The sequence below is a fragment of the Amblyraja radiata genome, unplaced genomic scaffold, assembly GCF_010909765.2.
Source record: "Amblyraja radiata isolate CabotCenter1 unplaced genomic scaffold, sAmbRad1.1.pri S132, whole genome shotgun sequence".
Taxonomy (NCBI): Eukaryota; Metazoa; Chordata; class Chondrichthyes; order Rajiformes; family Rajidae; genus Amblyraja; species Amblyraja radiata.
Genome location: NW_022630118.1, coordinates 250,797 through 273,867, shown reverse-complemented (window position 1 = coordinate 273,867; position 23,071 = coordinate 250,797). Strand labels below are relative to the sequence as shown.

The 23,071-nt window shown below is 47.4% G+C and overlaps 1 protein-coding gene across 1 annotated transcript; it reads left to right on the top strand.

Moving 5' to 3' along the window:
* The first annotated feature begins 1,013 nt into the window (after positions 1-1,013).
* LOC116969240 (sialic acid-binding Ig-like lectin 12) lies at positions 1,014-22,858 on the top strand. The gene is made up of 8 exons (XM_033016135.1): positions 1,014-1,374; positions 4,693-4,776; positions 4,900-4,986; positions 5,960-6,241; positions 18,989-19,327; positions 20,497-20,593; positions 21,690-21,771; positions 22,667-22,858. Exons 1-8 carry the CDS (start codon positions 1,014-1,016, stop codon positions 22,856-22,858), a joined length of 1,524 nt encoding a protein of 507 aa, XP_032872026.1.
* Positions 22,859-23,071: the final 213 nt, after the last annotated feature.

The window sequence follows — 23,071 nt, the reverse complement described above, 5'->3', positions numbered from 1 at the left end:
AGGGGCAATGAGAGGGGAGTGACGCACTGTGGGAGGGAGTGACACACTGTGGGAGGGGTGGTGAGGAGGGAGTGACACGCTATGGGAGGGAGTGACACACTGAGAGGGGTGGTGAGGAGGGAGCGACACACTGTGGGAGGGGTGGTGAGGAGTGAGTGACACACTGGGAGGTAGTGACACACTGAGAGGGGGATGAGGAGGGAGTGACACACTGGGAGGGAGTGACACACTGGGAGGGGCGGTGAGGAGGGAGTGACGCACTTTGGGAGTGTGCGGTGAGGAGTGAGTGACACACACTGGGATGGGCAGTGAGGGGGAGTGACACACACTGTGGGAGGGGCAGTGAGGGGGGAGTGATTCACTGTGGGAGGGAGTGACACACTGTGGGACTGACACTGGGAGTGGGTGGTGAGGAGTGAATGACACACTGGGAGGGGCGGTGAGGAGGGAGTGACGAACTGGGAGGGGAAGTGAAGGGGGAGTGACACACACTGTGGGAGGGAGTGCCGTACTGGGAGTGACGCACTGTGGGAGTGGGGGGTGAGGAGGGAGTGACACACTGGGAGTGGGTGGTGTGGAGTGAGTGACACACTGGGAGGGAGTGACACACTGTGGGGGGTGGGCAGTGAGGAGGGAGTGACACACTGTGTGAGTGACACACTGTGGGAGTGACACACTGGGAGGGCGGGTGAGGAGGGAGTGACACACTGGGAGTGTGTGGTGAGTGAGTGACACACTGGGATGTAGTGGCATACTGGGAGGGGCAGTCAGGAGGGAGTGACACTGGGAGTGACGCACTGTGGGAGTGACACACTGGGAGTGGGTGGTGATGAGGGAGTGACACACTGTGAGTGGGTGGTGAGGAGTGAGGCTCCACCACTACACCACCACGCCGCTCTTCTCCGCTATGTACACACCAGGTCCACATCGCAGGATAAAAGGTGTGGAAAGTGAGTCCAGTGAACTGACAGGGTGTTCACTGCTAAAGCTGGTTCCTTCTCTCCTCAGCCGTGATGTCGGGAGAGTGGAGTTCATTCACTCCACAAGATGTGACAGCGCAGAATGGTTTGTGTGCACAGATTCCGTGTCACTACAGGTACCCGTCGCATCTAAACAATAAACCACGGATTGGAATCTGGTTTAACAGTGAGATGAACAACGACAAAAATGTTGCCTTACACTCCAAGAATTCCTACAAAGAATCAACAAAGTTTCGCCATCGGACCCGGCTGTCAGGAGATCTGGGAGAGGACGACTGTTCCCTGGTTATAGACAACGTCACGCTGCAAGATGCAGGTCCTTATTTTTTCAGAGTTAATTTTGGAGGGGGAGATCGTTTCAACTACCACCCTGTAACACAGCTCCATGTTACTGGTAAGTGCTCTGTATAATTCACTCATTCACTCCACAGTTTCTTCCCAGCTGTTATCAGGCAACTGAACCATCCTACCACAACCGGAGAGCAGTGCTGAACTATTGGCGACCTCTTTGATGACCCTTGCACAGTCCGTGATCAGACTGTACAACTACTGCCTCGTCTGTCGTGGGATAGACTGATTACTGGCTCATATGTGAGGATGTTATTTGTAGATTTTAGTTCTGCATTTAATTACATCATCCCCAGCAGAGTGGTGGACAAACTGTCTGATCCGGGTGTTAATGCAAACACATGCGGATGGATTAAGGGCTTTTTAACAGACCGCCCACAGACTGTCAGGATGGGGTCCAATTACTCCCCAGTCCTGACGCTCAGCACAGGAGCGCCACAAGGTTGTGTGCTGAGTCCCATCTTGTATACAATATACACTTATGACTGTACACCAACACACAGTACAAACAGGATCATCAAGTTTGCGGGCGACACGACTGTGGTGGGACTGATAAACAACAACGACGAGTCTGCCTACAGAGATGAAGTCCAAAAACTGACAGTCTGGTGTACCAAAAACAACCTGGTACTCAACCCATCAAAGACAAAAGAACTGGTCGTTGACTTCAGGAGGAAGAGGAGAGAGGAACCTGCTCCTTTATAGATCAAAGGAGACATGGTGGAGAGAGTCACTGGCTTTAAGTTCCTGGGAATAAACATCTCCCAGGACCTCAAATGGCAAATGAACACCGTCACTCTCGTGAAGAAGTCACAGCAGCGGCTGTATTTCCTGAGGTCTCTGCGGAGAGCAAACGTCTCACAGCCGCTGCTGCTGTCCTTCTACCGATGCGCCGTGGAAAGTATCCTCTCCTATGGCATCCTGGTGTGGTTTGCTAGCTGCACTGTGGCTGAGAGGAGGGCGCTGCAGAGAGTTATAAAAACTGCACAGAGCATTACAAACGCTCAACTGCCCTCCTTGGATGATATATATAGGGCCCGATGCTTGCGCCGGGCCACAAACATCAAGCAGGACACATCCCACCCTGCCAACCACCTTTTCACTCTGTTACCCTCTGGGAGGTGATTCAGGTCTCTGAAGGCTTGCACCGGTAGACTGAAAAATAGTTTCTACCCATGTGCGATAAAAGAGCTTAATTCCAACAGAGAACACTGGGGAAGCAAAATGTAATTCCAAGAAATGCAACATTCTTTTAAATTTCTTTTTAAATACTTATTTATTATTTTTACTAATAAGTGTACATATGTGTCAATGGTTGTCGTGTTTGCATTTTTTAACCGGAGGAGATGCAATGGAATTTCGTTGCACAGTAATGTGCAATGACAATAAACGTATTCATTCATCATTCATTCATACCCCCCCCCCCAATCTTTGCATGTCCCATATCCTGGACATTTACATTTTCCAAATTTCCACTCAATGTTTTAATTTAATGTTTGTGCAATATTACATACTGTGTAATAACTGGTCATTTTAATTTCATTGTTATTATAATGCACATGGCACTTTCAATGCCTTGTCCTCCAGGATAAATAAAGTTATTTTGCATCTTATCTTTGCTGGCTTTACCTTTACTAAATGTCATTCCCTTATCGTGCAACTATACACTGCAAATGGCTCAATTGTAATCTGCTCACTGATAGACACAAAAAGCTGGCGTAACTCAGTGGGACAAGCAGCATCTCTGGAGAGATAATGGATGACATTTCGAGTCGAGACCCTTCTTCAGACTGGTTAGGGATAAGGGAAACGAGAGATATAGACTATGATGTGGAGAGATAAAGAACAATGAATGAAAGATGTGCAAAAAAGTACTGATGATAAAGGAAACAGGCCATTGTTAGCTGTTTGTTGGGTGAGAACGAGAAGCTGGTGCGACTTGCATGGGGAGGGATGGAGAGAGAGGGAATGCCGGGGCTTCCTAAAGTTAGATAAATCAAAATTGATTCCACTGCCCAAGCGAAATATGAGATGCTATTCCTCCAATTTGCATTTAGACTCACTCTAACAATGGAGGAGACCTAGGACATAGCAGGCAACAAAAGCTTTTCACTGTACCTTGGTACACGTGACAATAAACTAAACTGAAACAATAGATGTTCAGCAGTGAGTGGGGAGAAACATGGACTGCACAATACACACACACACACACACACACACACACACACACACACACACACACACACACACACACACACACACACACACACACACACACACACACACACACACACACACACACACACACACACCACACACCACACACCACTCACCACACACACCACACACACACACACACACACACACACATACACACACACGCACACACACACACACACACACACACATACCACACACACACACACACACACACACACACACACACACACACACACACACACACACACACACACACACACCACAGCATCAGGATCCTCCTGGTTCATTTCTGGGTCATCGTGACACCTCCAGTTTTTGCCCTGTTATTACCAGGTTTTCATTGCCCATATATGCTCCTAATATCGACTCCATCTACACTTCACGCAGCCTGAACTAAACTAAACAATGACTGTCTTATCCTTACTGCCCTTAGTGGAGAACTCTGTCCCCATCTTCCCAATCACAGGTCATCACAAGATTCCTGATCCCCGACCTTTCCAACCTCCCCTGACCATTGTACCTCCTTTTTCAGGGATCATCCTTGTTTAGTTGAGTTTATTGTCACGTGTACCGAGGTACAGTGAAAAGCTTTTGTTGCGTGTTAGCCAGTCAGCGGAAAGACAATACATGATTACAATCGAGCCGTCCACAGTGTATAGCTACATGATAAGGGAATAACGTTTAGTGCAAGGTAAAGCCAGCAAAGTCCGATCAAGGATAGTCCGAGGGTCACTAATGAGGCAGACCGCTCATTAACCCGGACCGCTCTCTGGTTATGGTAGCATGGTTCAGTTGCCTGATAACAGCCGGGAAGAAACTGTCCCTGAATCTGGAGGTGTGCGTTTTCACACTTCCATACCTTTTCTCCGATAGGAGAGGGGAGAAGAGGGAGTGACCGGGGTTGAGATTTGTACTTGGTAATCTGGAGGTGTGTATTTTCACACTTCTGTACCTTTTCCCCGATAGGAGAGCGGAGAAGAGGGCGTTAAGGGGGGTGAGACTGGTCCTTCATAATCTGTAGGCGTGTGTTTTCACAATTCTGTACCTTGTAAAAACATCCTTCCTCGTGTGGGACTGGGATTACCATGTGAACCGATGTATCCAGTGATGTTTAACTAACAGTATCTGTTCCTGTGTGTGTTAGATTTCACAGATAAACCCACGATATTCTCTGCTGAAATGGTGGCAGGTCAGCCTGTGAACGTGACCTGCTCCTTCAACACCACATGTAATGGAACGACACCCACCCTAACCTGGGTCACCCCCGCTGATGAACCACCTTCAGCCTCACACAGAGTAACTCAGTGGGGAGACACTTGGACATATACTTCTGTTCTGTCCCTGACACCAGCGCTCAAACATCACGGACAAAACCTCACCTGTAGAGTCAGATACCCAACTGTCTCATCCGAGCAGATCCTCACACTGAATGTACAATGTAAGTACGGACATCGTTTATTGTGCAGGAACAGCAATAGTCCATTAGCAGTGCTGGTACATAAGGTCATAGGCGATAGGAGCAGAATTTGGCCATCTGGCCCATCATGTCTACTCCGCCATTCAACCATGGCTAATCTATCTCCCTCCTAACCCCTTTCTTCTGCCTTCTGCCATAACCTCTGACACCCGTACAAATCAAATCAACACCAAAAGCTGGAGTAACTCAGCGGGACAGGCAACATCTCTGGAGAGAAGGAATGGGTGATGTTTCGGGTCGAGAGCCTTATTCAGAGTGAAAGTCACGGGAAAGGGAAACGAGAGATATAGACGATGATGTAGAGAGATGTAGGACCTACCTGATCTCCCGGTTGCTAAATACTTTAATTCACCTGGTAGACAAAAAAGCTGGAGAAACTCAGCGGGCGCAGCAGCATCTATGGAGCGAAGGAAATAGGCAACGTTTCGGGCCGAAACCCTTCTTCAGACTCTAATTCACCTTCACATTCCCACACTGACCTTTATGCCCTAGGACTCCTCCACTGTTAGAGTGAGGCTAAACGCAAATCGGAGGAACAGCATCTCATATTTCGCTTGGGCAGCTTACAGCCCAGTGGTAACTTCAGGTAGGCCTGGCATTCCCTCTCTCTCCATCCCTCCCCCACCCAAGTCACACCAGTTTCTCGTTCTCACCCAACAAACAGTTATCAACGGCCTGTTTCCTTTATCATCGTTAATTTTTTGCGTAATTTTCATTCATTATTCTATATCTCTGTACACCATTGCCTATATATCTCATTTCCCTAAACATAGAACTAGCGTGTGAACGGGTGATCGATGGTCGGCACAGATTGGTTGGACTGAAGGGCCTGTTTCCACACTGTATCTCTAAAGCCTGAAGACTAAAGAATTTTACAATCCAAGGTTCACCGAAAGTGCCACAAAACTGATTGCTGAGTTTTATCTGTTTGCAGACGCCCCCCAGAATCTCTCAATCACTTCCCCCGACAACGTGAACAATTCCTGGGTCAGTGTAAAGGAAGGAAACTCGGCAGCGATCCTCTGCTCCGTCCACAGTTTCCCAACATCTAACCTGACGTGGAGACATCTCGGTGCCATGCTGAACACAACACGTTCCAGCAATGAGCTGTGGATGGAGTTCCCTCAGCTGACACGGCAGGACACTGGGGTCTATCAGTGTGTGGCGGAGAATGAACACGGGACAGCAGAGAGGGATGTGACCGTCACTGTAGAATGTGAGTAGATACATACTGTCATGTCTAAAAAGGCAGATGGATTATGGGCCCATTAAAAATGCTGGAATTGACCGCGAACACGGACTCACTCACACCTACACACAGTCTCTCAAACACAACACACACTCACTCACACACAACACACACTCGTCTCACACACAACACACACTCTCTCACACACAACACACACTCTCAAACACACACACACTCTCTCAAACACAACACGCACTCTCACACACAACTCACACTCACTCACGCACAACACACACTCACTCACACACAACACACACTCACTCACACACAACACACACTCACTCACACACAACACACTCTCACACACAACACCAACTCTCACACACAACACTCACTCTCACACGCAACACACACTCTCACACACACAACACACACTCACTCACGCACACCTACATACATGCTACCTCTCCCTCACACACACACTCACATTATCTCCGTCCCACACATGAACGCCATCACTCAAACACATTCTCTCAAACACATACACACACTCACCCTCTCTCACAAACTCACCCTCTCTCACACACACACACTCACTCAAACACACACACATTCTCTCTCACATGCACACACACACACACATCCTCAAGATCTCGGAGAAAACACACGCAAGTCACGGGGAGAACGTGGGAACTCCGTACAGGCAGGCACCGGTGGTTAGAATCAAGCAGGTGTCTCTGGCGCTGTGAGGCAGCAGCTCTACCCACTGCGCCACCGTGCCGCCCACATCTACAGTATTTTGTGTTCCCCACCTGTATGTAGCCTGTCTGACCTCTGCCTGACATTGTTGGATCATATTGGTCTCTCGACCCAGAAACCCTCAATGTCTCCCTCTATGTATCGTCACTCCTCATGTTGCTTAAAAGACAAAATACTGGAGCAACTCAGTGGGTCAGGCAACATCTTTGGAGTCATAGAGTCTTACAGCGTGGAAACCTTTGGCCCAACTTGCCCACACCGGCCAATGAACCCCATCTACACTAGTCCCACCTGCCCTACATCGACCCCATATCCCTCCAAACAAGTCCAATCCATGTTACCTGTCCAACTGTTTTTAAACGTTGCAATGGTCCCAGCCTCAGGCAGCTCGTTCCATACACCCACCACCCTCTGCATGAAAAAAAGTTACCCCTCAGGACCCGTTAAATCTTCTCCCCTCTCATCTTAAACTTAGCGTACTCAACCTCTCCCTATAGTCTGAAGAAGGGTCTCGACCCGAAACGTCACCGATTCCTTATCTCCAGAGATGCTGCCTGTCCCGCTGAGTTATTCCAGCTTTTTGTGTCTACGCGAATACAGTTGTGCCATCCACTGTGTACACATACAAGATAAGGGAATAACGTTTAGTGCAAGAAAAAGCCAGTACAGTCCTATCAATGATAGCACAATAGTAATTCAGGACTGCGCTCTGGTTGTGGTAGGATGATTCAGTTGCATGATAACAGCCGGAAAGAAACTGTCCCTGAATCTGGAGGTGTGCGTTTTCACACTTCTGTGCCTCTTGCCCGATGAGAGAGGGGAGAAGAGGAAGGGGAGCGACTCGTCCTTGATTATGCTGCTGGCCTAAGAAGAACCCCATTATTCACAATACAATAAGAATTTGGAAACAAATACAATTATTCTTGAAATTAAATAATCTATCAGTACTAACCCCACCATTGAACAACCCTGCATTCAACCCATCTCTTATCGACAAAACATATAAACAATGGGATAGACAGGGGATTAGGAAAGTAGGAGATATGTATGAATTGGGCAAATTGTTATCATTTCAACAATTAAAATCAAAATTTAAACTGAATGATAATCAATATTTTAAATATATACAGTTATGTGACTTTATGAAGAAATATACACATAGATTTCAAACTATATTTTTAGAACCTTTAGAAGAAGCAATGAATATTAAGGCTGATTCACAAAAACTAATATCATACTTTTATAATAATATATTAAATAGAGAATTACCCTCAACAGAGGCACTAAGATAAGATTGGGAACAGGAACTAATGATAAAGATGCCGAAAGATAGATGGGAAAAGTATCTGATGAACACACATAATAGTTCCATTAATGCAAGACATAATTTAATTCAATTTAAATTATTACACAGACTATATTATTCAAAAACGAGGTTGAATAAATTCTACCCAAACGTCTCTCCCAGATGCGAGAAATGTTTGTTTCAAAATGCTAATATAACACATTCATTTGCAGGATGTACAAAGTTGAATACATTTTGGAGCGATATATTCGATATATTTACAAAGCTTTTCAAGACAAGAATAGAACCTAATACAGAATGGATTATATTTGGAATAATAGTAGAAGATATCAATTTAAATAAAGGTCAAAACTTTTTTTAATTATGGGTTAATAATTGGAAAGAAATTGATACTTAAATTTTGGAAAAATTACAGCTATACCAACTGTTAAAATATGGATTAGGAATATGATGGACATAGCACACCTTGAAGAAATGACACTCCGACTAATAGATAAATATGACCAATTATAAGGAGTTGGTCCCCTTTCATCGACTTTATGGAATCATGTGATGCAGTGGTACCGTAAAGATTACTGATTCCAGGTCAGGTCGTGGATAGATTTACATCTCCGAATAAAGATTTGAAAATTTCTTTTTTAAGGGTGTCCTATTTCTACTTTCTACTCTTTCTTTTCTTATATACACATTTCACGTTTTTCTATTTTCTACTATCTATTATACCTCTTTTCCTTCTCACTATTTTTTTTCCTGTTTTTCTTACTTCCTTTTTTCAAACATAAAACTAGAGGTTGTACATAGAATGTATTACGTTATGACATAGTTGGCACCTAAAATTAGGTACCGCTGTATTGTTTTGTATTGTATTAAATTCAATTAATTTTTTATAAAAGATAGCACAATAGTAATTCAGGGCTGCGCTCTGGTTGTGGTAGGAGGGTTCAGTTGCCTGATAACAGCCGGAAAGAAACTGTCTCTAAATCTGGAGGTGTGCGTTTTCACACTTCTGTACCTCTTGCCCGATGGGAGAGGGGAGAAGAGGAAGGGGAGCGACTCGTCCTTGATTATGCTGCTAGCCTTGCCGAGGCAGCGTGAGGTGTAGATGGAGTCAACCGGCCAACGTGCCCCATCTATATAGGGGATCTTATAACAACTTACACAATTCTTCAGGGGTTGGACAGGCTAGATGCAGGAAGATTATTCCCGATGTTGAGGAAGTCCAGAACAAGGGGTCACACAGTTTTAGTTAAGAGGGAAATCTTTTAGGACCGAGATGAGAAAAACATTTTTCACACACAGAGAGTGGTGAATCTGTAGAATTATCTGCCACAGAAGGTAGTTGAGGCCAGTTAATTGGCTATATTTTAGAGGGAGTTAGACGTGGCCCTTGTGGCTAAAGGGATCAGGGGGTAGGGAGAGAAGGCAGGTACAGGATACTGAGTTGGATGATCAGCCATGATCATATAGCATGGCGGTGCAGGCTAGAGAGGCTGAATAGCCTCTACTCCTGCACCTATTGTCTATGTTTGGAGGGATATGGGCCATATGCGGGCAGGTGGCACTAGTGTATCTGGGACATGTTGGCCGGTGTGGGCAAATTAGGCCGAAAGGCCTGTTTCTAAACTGTCACCCGATGTCTCCAACTCTCGTGGAAAGAGGAGGAGAACCTCTTCAAAGTAGACATATCTTGAGGAGATTTTGCAGTGGAGCAGACGTAATGTGTAGGAAGGAACTGCAGGTGCTGGTTTAAACCAAGTGTAGACACAAAGAGCTGGAGATACTCAGCGTGTCAGGCAGCATCACTAGAGAGAAAGAATGGGTGACGTTTCAGGACGAGACCCTTCTGCAGAATGGCTACATCCGAACTGCATCTTTTCTCTCCATACTGTCCTGGTTGGCACGTGGGATTCTGCCGTGTGAACACGTTTAAACCTTTGTTTGTCTTTAGATGCTCCGCGGAATCTCTCAATCACTTTCCCCGACAACGTGAGCATTTCCCGGGTCAGTGTAAAGGAAGGAAACTCTGCAGCGATCCTCTGCGCCGTCCAGAGTTTCCCAACATCTAACCTGACGTGGAGACATCTCGGTGTCACGCTGAACACAACACGTTCCAGCAACGAGCTGTGGATGGAGTTCCCTCAGCTGACACGGCAGAATACTGGGGTCTATCAGTGTGTGGCGGAGAATGAACACGGGACAGCAGAGAGGGATGTGACCCTCACTGTAGAATGTGAGTAGATGCACACTGACATGTACCTCGAAACATCATAAGGTCATAAGTGATAGGAGCAGAATTAGATGGCAGAATGGCCAAGTCTACTCCACCATTCAATCATTGCTGATCCATCTCTCCCTCCTAACCCCATTCTCCTGCCTTCTCATACAGTTATAGAGCCTTAAAGTCATAGTCACAGAGAGTGATCCAGTGTGGAAACAGGCTCTTCGCCTTAACTTACTATCAACAGCCTACATGTCTCAGTTATATTAGTCCCACCTGCCCACGTTTGGCCCATATCCATCCAAACCTGTCCTATCCATGTACCTGTCTGTTTCTTAAACACTTGGATAGTCCCTGCCTCAAGTACCTCCTCTCGCAGCTCGTTCCATATATCAACTATCCCGCTGTATGAAAACGTCACCACCTAGATTCCTATTAAATCTTTTCCCCTTCACCTTAAGCCTATGTCCTCTGGTCCTCGATTCCCCTACTCTGGGCAAGAGACTCTGTGCGTCTACCCGACCTATTCCTCTCATGATATTATACACCTCTATAAGATCACCTCTCATCCTCCTGCGCTCTATGCAGAATAGACTACCAGCCCTGCCCCAGCCTCTCCCTATAGCTCAGGGCCTCGAGTCCTGGCCACATCCTCATAAATCTTCTCTGTACCCTTTCCTGCTTGACAACACCTTTCCTTTATTTCCTCTCTCCTGTTCTAAGATGAGGAAGATTAGATAACATTATTTGAAGCATTGTGTGCAGTTCTGGTGACCACATTGCAGGAAGGATGTGGTGAGGGTGCAGAATGCTGCCTGGATTAAAGAGTATTAGCAATAAGGAGTTTTAAGGAGGGCACACAGTGGTCCAACGGTAGAGTTGCTGTCTCACAGCACCAGAGAGCCGGGTTCGATCCTGACTACGGGTACTTGTCTGTCGGCAGTTTGTAAGTTCACCTCAGATTCAGATTCAGATTCAGATTCAAACTTTATTGTCATTGTTCAGTGTACAGTACAGAGACAACGGAATGCAGTTAGTTAGCATCTCTCTAGAAGAGCGACATAGATTCTGAGCAATAAATATATATATGTACATACATCATAGTAGTGCTATTTTTTTCTGGTGGGTGGAGTATCCGGGGGGGGGGGGGTGGGCGGTGGGAGAGACTGGCAATCACCAAGGTACAGAGTTGAGTAATGTAACAACCGCAGGGAAGAAGCTGTTCCAGGACCTGCTGGTCCGGCAACGGACAGACCTGTAGCGCCTCCCGGATGGTAGGAGGATAAGAAGACTGTGTCTGGAGTGAGAGCCGTCCTTGGCGATGCTGAGCGCCCTCCGCAGACATCGCTTGATTTGGACAGACTCAATAGAGGGGAGGGAGTAACCGGTGATGCGTTGGGCAGTTTTCACCTCACTCCGCAGTGATTTCCTGTCGGAGAAAGAGCAGTTGCCATACCATACTGTGATACAGTTGGTAAGGATGCTCTCGATGGTGCAGCGGTAGAAGTTCACCAGAATCTGAGGAGACGGATGGAGCTTCTTCCGTCTCCCCAGGAAGAAGAGACGCTGGTGAGCCTTCTTGACCAGAGTTGAGGTATTGTGGGTCCAAGAGAGGTCATCGGAGATGTTGACCCCCAGAAACCTGAAGCTGGAAACACGTTCCACCTCCGTCCCGTTAATATGGATGGGGGTGTGCGTGCCACCCCTAGACTTTCTGAAGTCCACAATGAGCTCCTTGGTCTTCTTGGAGTTACGGGCCAGGTTGTTGTCAGCGCACAATGCTGCTAGGAGCTGGACCTCCTCCCTATAGGCTGACTCATCGTTGGTGCTGATGAGGCCAATCATCGTTGTATCAACTGCATACTTGATGATGGTGTTAGTACCATGTACAGGTGTGCACCTCATGATCTACGTGGGTTTTCTCCGGGTGCTCCGGTTTGCTCCCACACTCAAGTCGTACAGGTTTGTAGGTTAATTGACTTGGTAAATTGTAAATTGTCCCTAGTGTGTGTGGGATCGTGTAAGTGTGCGGGGATCGCTGGTTGGTGCGGACATGGTGGGCCGAATGGCATATTTCTTTGCTTTATCTCTAAACTAAACTAAACTAAAGATGGTGGAAAGATTTGTATTGTTTTCTACCGAGTTGATAAGTTCATAAGTGAAAGGAGCAGAATTAGGCCATTCGGCCCATCATGTCTACTCTGCCATTCAATCATGGCTGATCTATCTCTCCCTCCCAACCCCATTCTCTTGTCTTCCCATAACATAGAAACATAGAAACATAGAAATTAGGTGCAGGAGTAGGCCATTCGGCCCTTCGAGCCTGCACCGCCATTCAATATGATCATGGCTGATCATCCAACTCAGTATCCCGTACCTGCCTTCTCTCCATACCCTCTGGTCCCCTTAGCCACAAGGGCCACATCTAACTCCCTCTTAAATATAGCCAATGAACTGGCCTCGACTACCCTCTGTGGCAGGGAGTTCCAGAGATTCACCACTCTCTGTGTGAAAAAAGTTCTTCTCATCTCGGTTTTAAAGGATTTCCCCCTTATCCTTAAGCTGTGACCCCTTGTCCTGGACTTCCCCAACATCGGGAGCAATCTTCCTGCATCTAGCCTGTCCAACCCCTTAAGAATTTTGTAAGTTTCTATAAGATCCCCTCTCAATCTCCTAAATTCTAGAGAGTATAAACCAAGTCTATCCAGTCTTTCTTCATAAGACAGTCCTGACATCCCAGGAATCAGTCTGGTGAACCTTCTCTGCACTCCCTCTATGGCAATAATGTCCTTCCTCAGATTTGGAGACCAAAACTGTACGCAATACTCCAGGTGTGGTCTCACCAAGACCCTGTACAACTGCAGTAGAACCTCCCTGCTCCTATACTCAAATCCTTTTGCTATGAAAGCTAACATACCATTCGCTTTCTTCACTGCCTGCTGCACCTGCATGCCCACTTTCAATGACTGGTGTACCATGACACCCAGGTCTCGCTGCATCTCCCCTTTTCCTAGTCGGCCACCATTTAGATAATAGTCTGCTTTCCTGTTTTTGCCACCAAAATGGATAACCTCACATTTATCCACATTATACTGCATCTGCCAAACATTTGCCCACTCACCCAGCCTATCCAAGTCACCTTGCAGTCTCCTAGTATCCTCCTCACAGCTAACACTGCCCCCCAGCTTCGTGTCATCCGCAAACTTGGAGATATTGCCTTCAATTCCCTCATCCAGATCATTAATATATATTGTAAATAGCTGGGGTCCCAGCACTGAGCCTTGCGGTACCCCACTAGTCACTGCCTGCCATTGTGAAAAGGACCCGTTTACTCCTACTATTTGCAGTAAACCCCTGACACCCGTACAATAACCCCTGACACCCGTACTAATCAAGAATCTATCTATCTCTGTCTTAAAATTACCTACTGACTTGTCATCCACCGCCGTCTGTGGCAATGAATTCCATAGATTCACCTCGCAGTTCAAAGGCTGAGGGGAGACCTGAGAGAAATATATGAAACTATTAGATGCATAGAGAAGGTAGACAGTCAAAATCTTTTTCCCATGGTGCAAATGTCAAGGTTGAGAGGGCAGAGCTTTAAGGTGAGAGGGGAAAATTGAAAAGGAGATGTGCGGGGCAAGTTTTACAATACAATACGACATGATATAGCTTTATTGATCCCAGGAGGGAAATTGATTAGCCAACAGTCATAAAAACACAAAACACATGAAACATGAAATTAAAGTGACGAGTGGAAAGTATTGGGGGATGTGCAAAGATTACATGGGAGGTGGGTGGGGAGGGGAGACAGTCTCAGTCTACCTCACGACAGAAGAGGGATGAGTTGTACAGTTTGATAGCCACAGGGAAGAAGCATCTCCTTTCATCGACGAGAAAAACCTTTTTCACGCACAGAGAGTGGTGAATCTGTGGAATTCTCTGCACACAGAAGGTAGTTGAGGCCAGTTCAATGGCTATATTTAAGAGGGAGTTAGATGTGGCCCTTGTGGCTAAAGGGATCAGGGGGTATGGAGAGAAGGCAGGTACAGGATACTGAGTTGGATGATCAGCCATGATCATATTGAATGGCGGTGCAGGCTCGAAAGGCCGAATGGCCTACTCCTGCACCTATTGTCTATGTTTGGAGGGATATGGGCCATATGCGGGCAGGTGGCACTCGTGTATCTGGCACATGTTGGCCGGTGTGGGTAAATTAGGCCGACAGGCCTGTTTCCACACTATCACCCTATGGCTCAAACTCTCGTCGGAAAGAGGAGGAGAACCTCTTCAAAGTAGATATATCTTGAGGAGATTACGCAGTGGAGCAGACAAAATGTGTAGGAAGGAACTGCAGGTGATGGTTTAAACCAAGGTTAAACACAAAGAATTGGAGATACTCAGATGGTCAGGCAGCATCTCTAGAGAGAAGGAATGTTTGACGTTTTGGGTCGAGACCCTTCTGCAGACTGGTCACATCCATACTGCATAGTTTCTCTCCGTATTGTCCTGTTTGACATGTGGAATTCTGCCGTGTGAACATGTTTAAACCTTTGTTTGTCTTTAGATGCTCCGCGGAATCTCTCAATAACTTCCCACGACAACGTGAACAGTTCCCGGGTCATTGTAAAGGAAGGAAACTCTGCAGCGATCCTCTGCTCCGTCCAGAGTTTCCCAACATCTAACCTGACGTGGAGACATCTCGGTGTCACGCTGAACACAACACGTTCCAGCAACGAGCTGTGGATGGAGTTCCCTCAGCTGACACGGCAGGATGCTGGGGTCTATCAGTGTGTGGCGGAGAATGAACACGGGACAGCAGAGAGGGATGTGACCCTCACTGTAGAATGTAAGTAGATACACACTGACATGTCCCTCGAAACATCATAAGGGCATAAGTGATAGGAGCAGAATTAGATGGCAGAATGGCCAAGTCTACTCCACCATTCAATCATTGCTGATCCATCTCTCCCTCCTATCCCCATTCTCCTGCCTTCTCATACAGTTATAGAGCCTTAAAGTCATAGTCACAGAGAGTGATCCAGTGTGGAAACAGGCCCTTCGGCTTAACTTACTATCAACAGCTTACACGTCTCAGCTATATTAGTCCCACCGGCCCACGTTTGGCCCATATCCCTCCAAACCTGTCCTATCCAGGTACCTGTCTGTTTCTTAAACACTGGGATAGTCCCTGCCTCAACTACCTCCTCTGGCAGCTCGTTCCATATACCAACTACCCGCTGTTTGAAAACGTCACCATCTAGATTCCTATTAAATATTTCCCCTTCACATTAAGCCTATGTCCTCTGGTCCTCGATTCCCCTACTCTGGGCAAGAGACTCTGTGCGTCTACCCGATCTATTTCTCTCATGATATTATCCACCTCTATAAGATCACCCCTCATCCTCCTGCGCTCTATGCAGAATAGAGTCCCAGCCTGCTCAACCTCTCCCCATAGCTCAGGGCCTCGCGTCCTGGCCACATCCTCATACATCTTCTCTGTACCCTTTCCTGCTTGACAACACCTTTCCTTTATTTCCTCTCCTCTTCTAAGATGAGGAAGATTAGATAAAATTATTTGAAGCATTGTGTGCAGTTCTGGTCACCACATTACAGGAAGGATGTGGTGAGGGTGCAGAATGGATTACAGAGAATTAGCAGTAAGGAGTTTTAAGGAGGGCACACAGTAGTCCAACGGTAGAGTTGCTGCCTCACAGCATCAGAGAGCCGGGTTCGATCCTGACTACTGGTACTTGTCTGTGGGGAGTTTGTAAGTTCACCTCAGATTCAGATTCAGATTCAGATTCAAACTTTATTGTCATTGTGCAGTGTACAGTACAGAGACAACACAATGCAGTTAGTTAGCATCTCTTTAGAAGAGCGACATAGAATATGAGCAATAAATATATATATGTACATACAGTCATAGTAGTGCAATTTTTTCTGGTGGAAGGAGTATCCGGGGCGGGGGGGGGGGGGGGGGGGGGGTGGCTGGCAATCACCGAGGTACAGAGTTGAGTAATGTAACAGCCGCAGGGAAGAAGCTGTTCCTGGACCTGCTGGTCCGGCAACGGAGAGACCTGTAGCGCCTCCCGGATGGTAGGAGGATCCCCAGACTGTGTCTGGGGTGAGAGCAGTCCTTGGCGAGGCTGAGCGCCCTCCGCAGACATCGCTTGCTTTGGACAGACTCAATGGAGGGGAGGGAGTAACCGGTGATGCGTTGGGCAGTTTTCACCACCCTCCGCAGTGATTTCCAGTCGGAGACAGAGCAGTTGCCATACCATACTGTGATACAGTTGGTAAGGATGCTCTCGATGATGCAGCGGTAGAAGTTCACCAGAATCTGAGGAGACAGATGGACCTTCTTTAGTCTCCTCAGGAAGAAGATACGCTGGTGAGCCTTATTGACCAGAGTTGAGGTATTGTGGGTCCAAGAGAGGTCATCGGAGATGTTGACCCCCAGAAACCTGAAGCTGGAAACACGTTCCACCTCCGGCCCGTTAATATGGATGGGGGTGTGCGTGCCACCCCTAGACTTCCTGTAGTCCACAATGAGCTCCTTGGTCTTCTTGGAGTTACGGGCCACGTTGTTGTCAGCGCACAGTGCTGCTAGGAGCTGGACCTCCTCCCTATAGGCTGACTCATCGTTGTTGCTGATGAGGCCAATCATCGTCGTATCATCTGCATACTTGATGATGGTGTTAGTACCATGTACAGGTGTGCACCTCATGATCTACGTGGGTTTTCCCCGGGCGCTCCGGTTTCCTCCCACACTCAAGTTGTACAGGTTTGTAGGTTAATTGGCTTGGTATCAATGTAAATTGTCCCTAGTGTGTGTGGGATAGTGTAAGTGTGCGGGGATCGCAGGCTGGTGCGGACATGGTGGGGCGAAGGGCATATTTCTTTGCTTTATCTCTAAACTAAACAAAACTAAAGATGGTGGAAAGAATTGTATTGTTTTCTATCGAGTTGACAAGATCATAAGTGAAAGGAGCAGAATTAGGCCATTCGGCCCATCAAGTCTATTTTGCCATTCAACCATGGCTGATCTATCTCTCCCTCCTAACCCCATTCTCCTGCCTTCTCCCCATAACCCCTGACACCCGCACTAATCAACAATCTATCTATCTCTGTCTTAAATATATCCACTGACTTGGCCTCTACTGCCGTCTGTGGCAATGAACCACCCAGCTCAAAGGCTGAGGGGAGGCCTGATAGAAATATATAAATCTGTGAGATGCATAGAGAATGTAGACAGTCAGAATCCTTTTCCCATGGTGCCAATGTCAAGGTTGAGAGGGCAGAGCTTTAAGGTGAGAGGCGAAAATTGTAAAAAAGATGTGCGGGGCAAGTTTTACAATACAATACGACATGATATAACTTTATTGATCCCAGGAGAGAAATTGATTTGCCAACACACATGAAACATGAAATTAAAGTGACGAGTGGAAAGGATTGGGAGATATGCAAAGATTACGTGGGAGTGGGGTGGGGAGGGGAGTCTGTCTCAGTCTACCCCACGACAGAAGGGGGAGGAGTTGTACAGTTTGATAGCCACAGGGAAGAAGGATCTCCTGTGGCGTTCTGTGCTGCATCTTGGTGGAACCAGTCTGTTGCTGAAGGTGCTCCTCAGGTTGATCAATGTGTCACGGAGGGGGTGAGCTGTATTGTCCAGGATGCTCCACAGTTTAAGGAGCATCCTCCCCTCCAAGACCAACCTCCCGTGAATCCAACAGCCCCCCAGGACAGAGACGGCCTTCCTGATGAGTTTGTTGATCCCGTTGACATCCGCATCCTTCGCCCTGTTGCCCCGGCACACGGCAGCAAAGAAGATGGCACTGGCCACCACCGATTGGTAGAACATCTGCAGAATCTTGCTGAATGTTGAAGGAGTGGAGCCTTCTCAGAAAGCTCTGTCCCTTCATGTACAGGGCCTCAGCGTTCTTGGGTCAGTCCCGTTTACTGAAGATAGACACTAAATGCTGGAGTAACTCAGCGGGACAGGCAGTATCTCTGGAGAGAGGGAATGGATGACGTTTTGGGGTGAGACCCTTCTTCAGACTGATGGTATTTGTTCTCCCTGGTAAACTGTTGAACAGACCATGGAGAGTATCTACAACACGCTGCCAAGGGCGGTGATGGAGGCAGATAGGACAGTTCCTTCTCTCCAGAGATGCTGCCTGTCCCGCTGATTTTACTCCAGCATTTTGCGTTTGATCTCCTAGAAACATAGAAAAAGTTGGCCATTCGGCCTCAAGCCAGCACCGCCATTCCTGCTCATTCCACATATCCATTTAGTAGATCATGGCTGATCTACAAAAATCAGTACCCCCGTTCCTGCTCATTCCACATATCCCTTGATTCCTTTAGCCCTAAGTTCTAAATCTATCCCGGTATTGAAAAAAATCCAGATAATTGGCCTCCACTGCCTTCTGTGGCAGAGAATTCCACAGATTCACAGCTCTCTCGTGTCTTGTTCCTCCTTCTCCAGATGCGCCGGAGATTTCCTGGGATTCGGGATGCACTCACACACCTGAGAGTGTCACCTGTGTGTGTGCGGCCAGGTGCAACCCACCCGGAGAGCTCACCTGGCGCCTCCCCCTCGCCAACATCAGCGGAAACCAAACCCGCGGACGTCTCCACACCTGGCAGGTGGCAAGCGGGCATCTGGTGAATGGTTCCCTCACCCTGAGAGGGGGTGATGGAGGGGAGGACGTGATGGCCTTGTGCTCAGTCCGTAACCGACACGGGGAAGCCTTGTTCAAGGTGTATCTGTTGATGGAAGGTGAGGACATCTCTGGGGGAGGGAAGTCATCGAGCCATAGTCATGGTCATAATGTGTAGGAAAGAACTGCAGATGCCTCGGTTTAAATCGACGGTAGACACAAAATGCTGGAGTAACTCAGCAGGGACAGGCAGCATCTCTGGAGAGAATGAATGGGTGACGTTTCTGGGTTGGTCTGAAGAAGGGTCTCATCCTGAAACATCACCCATTCCTTCTCTCCAGAGATGCTGCCTGTCCCTGCTGAGTTACTCCAGCATTTTGTGTCGGACATAGTCATAGTCATAGAGTCAGAATCATTCAGTGTGGAAACAGGCCCTTCGGCCCAACTTGCCCACACCAGCCAACGTGCCCCATCTACACTTGTCCCACCTGCCTGCACTTGGTCCAAATCCCTCCAAACCTGACCTATCCATGTACCTGTCTAACTGTTTCGTGAATGTTGGAATAGTCCCAGCCTCAACTACCTACTCTGGTAGCTCGTTCCATACACCCACCTGTGAAAAAGTTACCCCTTAGATTCCTATTAAATCTTTTCCCCCTCACCTTAAACCTATATCCTCTGGCGTCCGATTCCCCTACTCTGGGCAAGAGACTCTGTACATCTACCCGAACTATTGCTATCATGATTTTATACACCTCTATAAGACCATGCTACAGTTTAGTTTATTGTCACGTGTACCGAGGTACAGTGAAAAGCATTTGTCGAGTGCTATCCGCACAAAATTGCAGAAAGTTGCGGACGCAGCCCAGACCATCACACAAACCAACCTCCCTTCCATCGACCTCACGCTGCCTCGGCAAGGCCAGCAGCAAAATCAAGGACCAGTCACACCCCCGGTCAGTCCCTCTTCTCCCCTCTCCCATCGGGCAAGAGGTACAGAAGTGTGAAAACGAACGCACACACCTCCAGATTCAGGGACAGTTTCTTCCCGGCTGTTATCAGGTAACTGAACCATCCTACCACAACCAGTCCTGAACCACTATCTTCCTCATTGGTGACCCTCGGGCTATCCTTGTTTGCACTCTGCTGGCTTTACCTTAAACTAAATGTTATTCCCTTTATCATGTATCTGTACACTGTGGACGGCTCGATTGTAATCATGTATTGTCTTTCCGCTGACTGGATAGCACGCAACAAAAGCTTTTCACTGTACCTTGGTACACGGGACAATAAACTATGTAAAAACTGAAAACACATCTGGTTGTTCTTACAGGTAAGAGTTTCAATACTTGGATCGCCGTTTTGCTTACAGCAGGGATAATACTGATCGCTGAGCTAGCTGGAATCCTCATCTACAAGTATATACAGCGGTAAGTGTAAATAAATCCACATTTTTATTTCCAAATCTATCCCTTTATCATCTGCTTTTTATAACTGCTTCTGTCAGGCTAACGGGTCAGGCAGCATCTCTGTGGAGAACGTGGACAGGTACAAAGTGCTGGAGTAACTCAGCAGGTCAGGCAGCATCTCAGTGGAGAACGTGGACAGGTACAAAGTGCTGGAGTAACTCAGCGGGTCAGGCAGGCAGCATCTCTGTGGAGAACGTGGACAGGTATAAAGTGCTGGAGTAACTCAACGGGTCAGGCAGCATCTCTGTGGAGAACGTGGACAGGTACAAAGTGCTGGAGTAACTCAGCCGGTCAGGCAGCATCTCTGGAGATTAAGGAATAGATGATATTTCGCGTCGGGACCTTCTTCAAACTGAAAGGTTGAGAGAGCCAGAACAAAACAGCCGGCAACAAATGACCTTTGGACTATTGTGAGCCCTTTTGGGCACATATCTGAGGAAGGATGTGCTGGCTGTGTAGAGGGTCCAGATGAGATTTACGAGAATGATCCCGGGAATGAGTGGGTTAACATATAATGAGCGTTCGACAGCACTGGGCCTGTACTCGCTGGAGTTTAGATGGATGAGGGGGTACCTCATTGAAATTTAAAGAATAGTGAAAGGCCTGGATAGAGTGGATGTGGAGAGGATGTTTCCACTAGTGGGAGAGTCTAGGACCAGAGGGCACAGCCTCAGAATTAAAGATCGTTCTTTTTGGAAGCAGATGAGAGGAATTTCTTTAGTCAGAGGGTGGTGAATCTGCGGAATTCTTTGCCACAGACGGCTGTGGAGAACACAAGTCGGTGGATATTTTTTAAGGCAGAGATAGATAGATTGTTGATTAGTACAGGTGTCAGGGGTTATGGGGAGAAGGCAGGAGAATGGGGTTAGGAGGGAGAGCTAGATCGGCCATGATTGAATGGTGGAATAGACATGATGGGCCGAATGGCCTAATTCTGCTCCTATCATTAATTACATCATAATCTTATGACCAACGTCTAATACAACTGCAACTTTGACTTAGACTCTGTTGATGTGCAGATGTGCTGTAAACTTGCTGTGATCTCCTGTTGCTCTAGGAGGGAATATGTGACAATGGAGGAAGCTTCAGGAAACCAAGACACCAATGTGATCTACTGCCCACACTCTGCAACCAATCAGGTAGTGGATCTCTGCATTTAATCTCAACTACAGATGATACAAAAGTGGACACTAAAATCTGAAGTAACTCAGCGGGACAAGCAGTATCTCTGGAGGTACATGGATAGGACAGGTTTGGAGGGATATGGACCAAGCGCAGGCAGGTGGGACCAGTGCAGGTGGGACATGTTGGCCGGTGTGGGCAAGTTGGGCCAAAGGACTTGTTTCCACACTGTATCACTCTATGACTCTATATAGACGATGATGTGGAGAGATAAAGAACAATGAATGAAAGATATGTAAACAGGAAACAGGCCACTGTTAGTGGTTTGTTGGTTGAAAATGAGAAGCTGGTGCGGCTTGGGTGGGGGAGGGATGGAGAGGGAGAGAATGCTGGGGCTACTTCAAGTTAGAGAAGTCAATGTTCATACCACTGGGGTGTAAGCTGCCCAAGCGAATTATAAGATGCTGTTCCTCCAATTTGCAGTTAGCCTCATTCTGACAATGGAAGAGACCGAGGATAGAATGGTCAGTGTGGGAATGGGAGGGAGAATTAAAGTGTACAGCAATGGGGGGTATGAATATTGATTTTACTAACTGTGTGAGAGTGGGAGAGAGAGAGAGTAGGTGTCAGTGTGAGAGAATGTTTGAGAGAGGGAGACAGTCCGAGAGGGGGAGAGAGAGAATTTATGTGAAACTGAAAGTGTGAGAGAGAGTGCGTGAGTGTGACAGAGAGAGTGAGAGTGAGAGTGAGAGAGAGAGTGTGAGAGGAGAACATAAACAACATGGCTGAACCTGTGTGTGTGTGAGTTCAGGAGTTGTGAACCTTGCCGCTGATGGTATTAAATGCCGGACCACAGCGCCCACTGCTCTGTACTAAACCCACAACTGCCTGTCTGCTTCCCTTTCCTTCCAGAGTGCGGGGAGTGGAGCGGACGGGCCGGCCCCAGAGGAGCTGAAAGGAGGAGGGGAATCGGGAGAGGGGGAAGAGCAAGCGGCCGTGTACGCCAACCTGCGGGAGCTGCCGAGCAGCGGAGACACCGTGCACAGTGGCGAGGTGGTGGAATACGCTGAGCTCTGGTTCCAGTCCAAGCAGGGGGAGGGGTAGAAACATTGAAACATAGACAATAGGTGCAGGAGTAGGCCATTCGGCCCTTCGAGCCTGCACCGCCATTCAATATGATCATGGCTGATCACCCAACTCAGTATCCTGTACCTGCCTTCTCTCCATACCATATAACCATATATAACCATAAAACAATTACAGCACGGAAACAGGCCATTTTGGCCCTTCTAGTCCGTGCCGAACACTTATTATCCC

Coding starts and splice junctions, on each gene's coding strand:
- LOC116969240 (XM_033016135.1), top strand. CDS start 1,014: ATGTCGGGAGAGTGGAGTTCATTCACTCCACAAGATGTGACAGCGCAG. Junction 20,594..21,689: donor ATCTACAAGTATATACAGCG/GTAAGTGTAAAT, acceptor CTGTTGCTCTAG/GAGGGAATATGTGACAATGG. Junction 21,772..22,666: donor CACACTCTGCAACCAATCAG/GTAGTGGATCTC, acceptor CTTTCCTTCCAG/AGTGCGGGGAGTGGAGCGGA.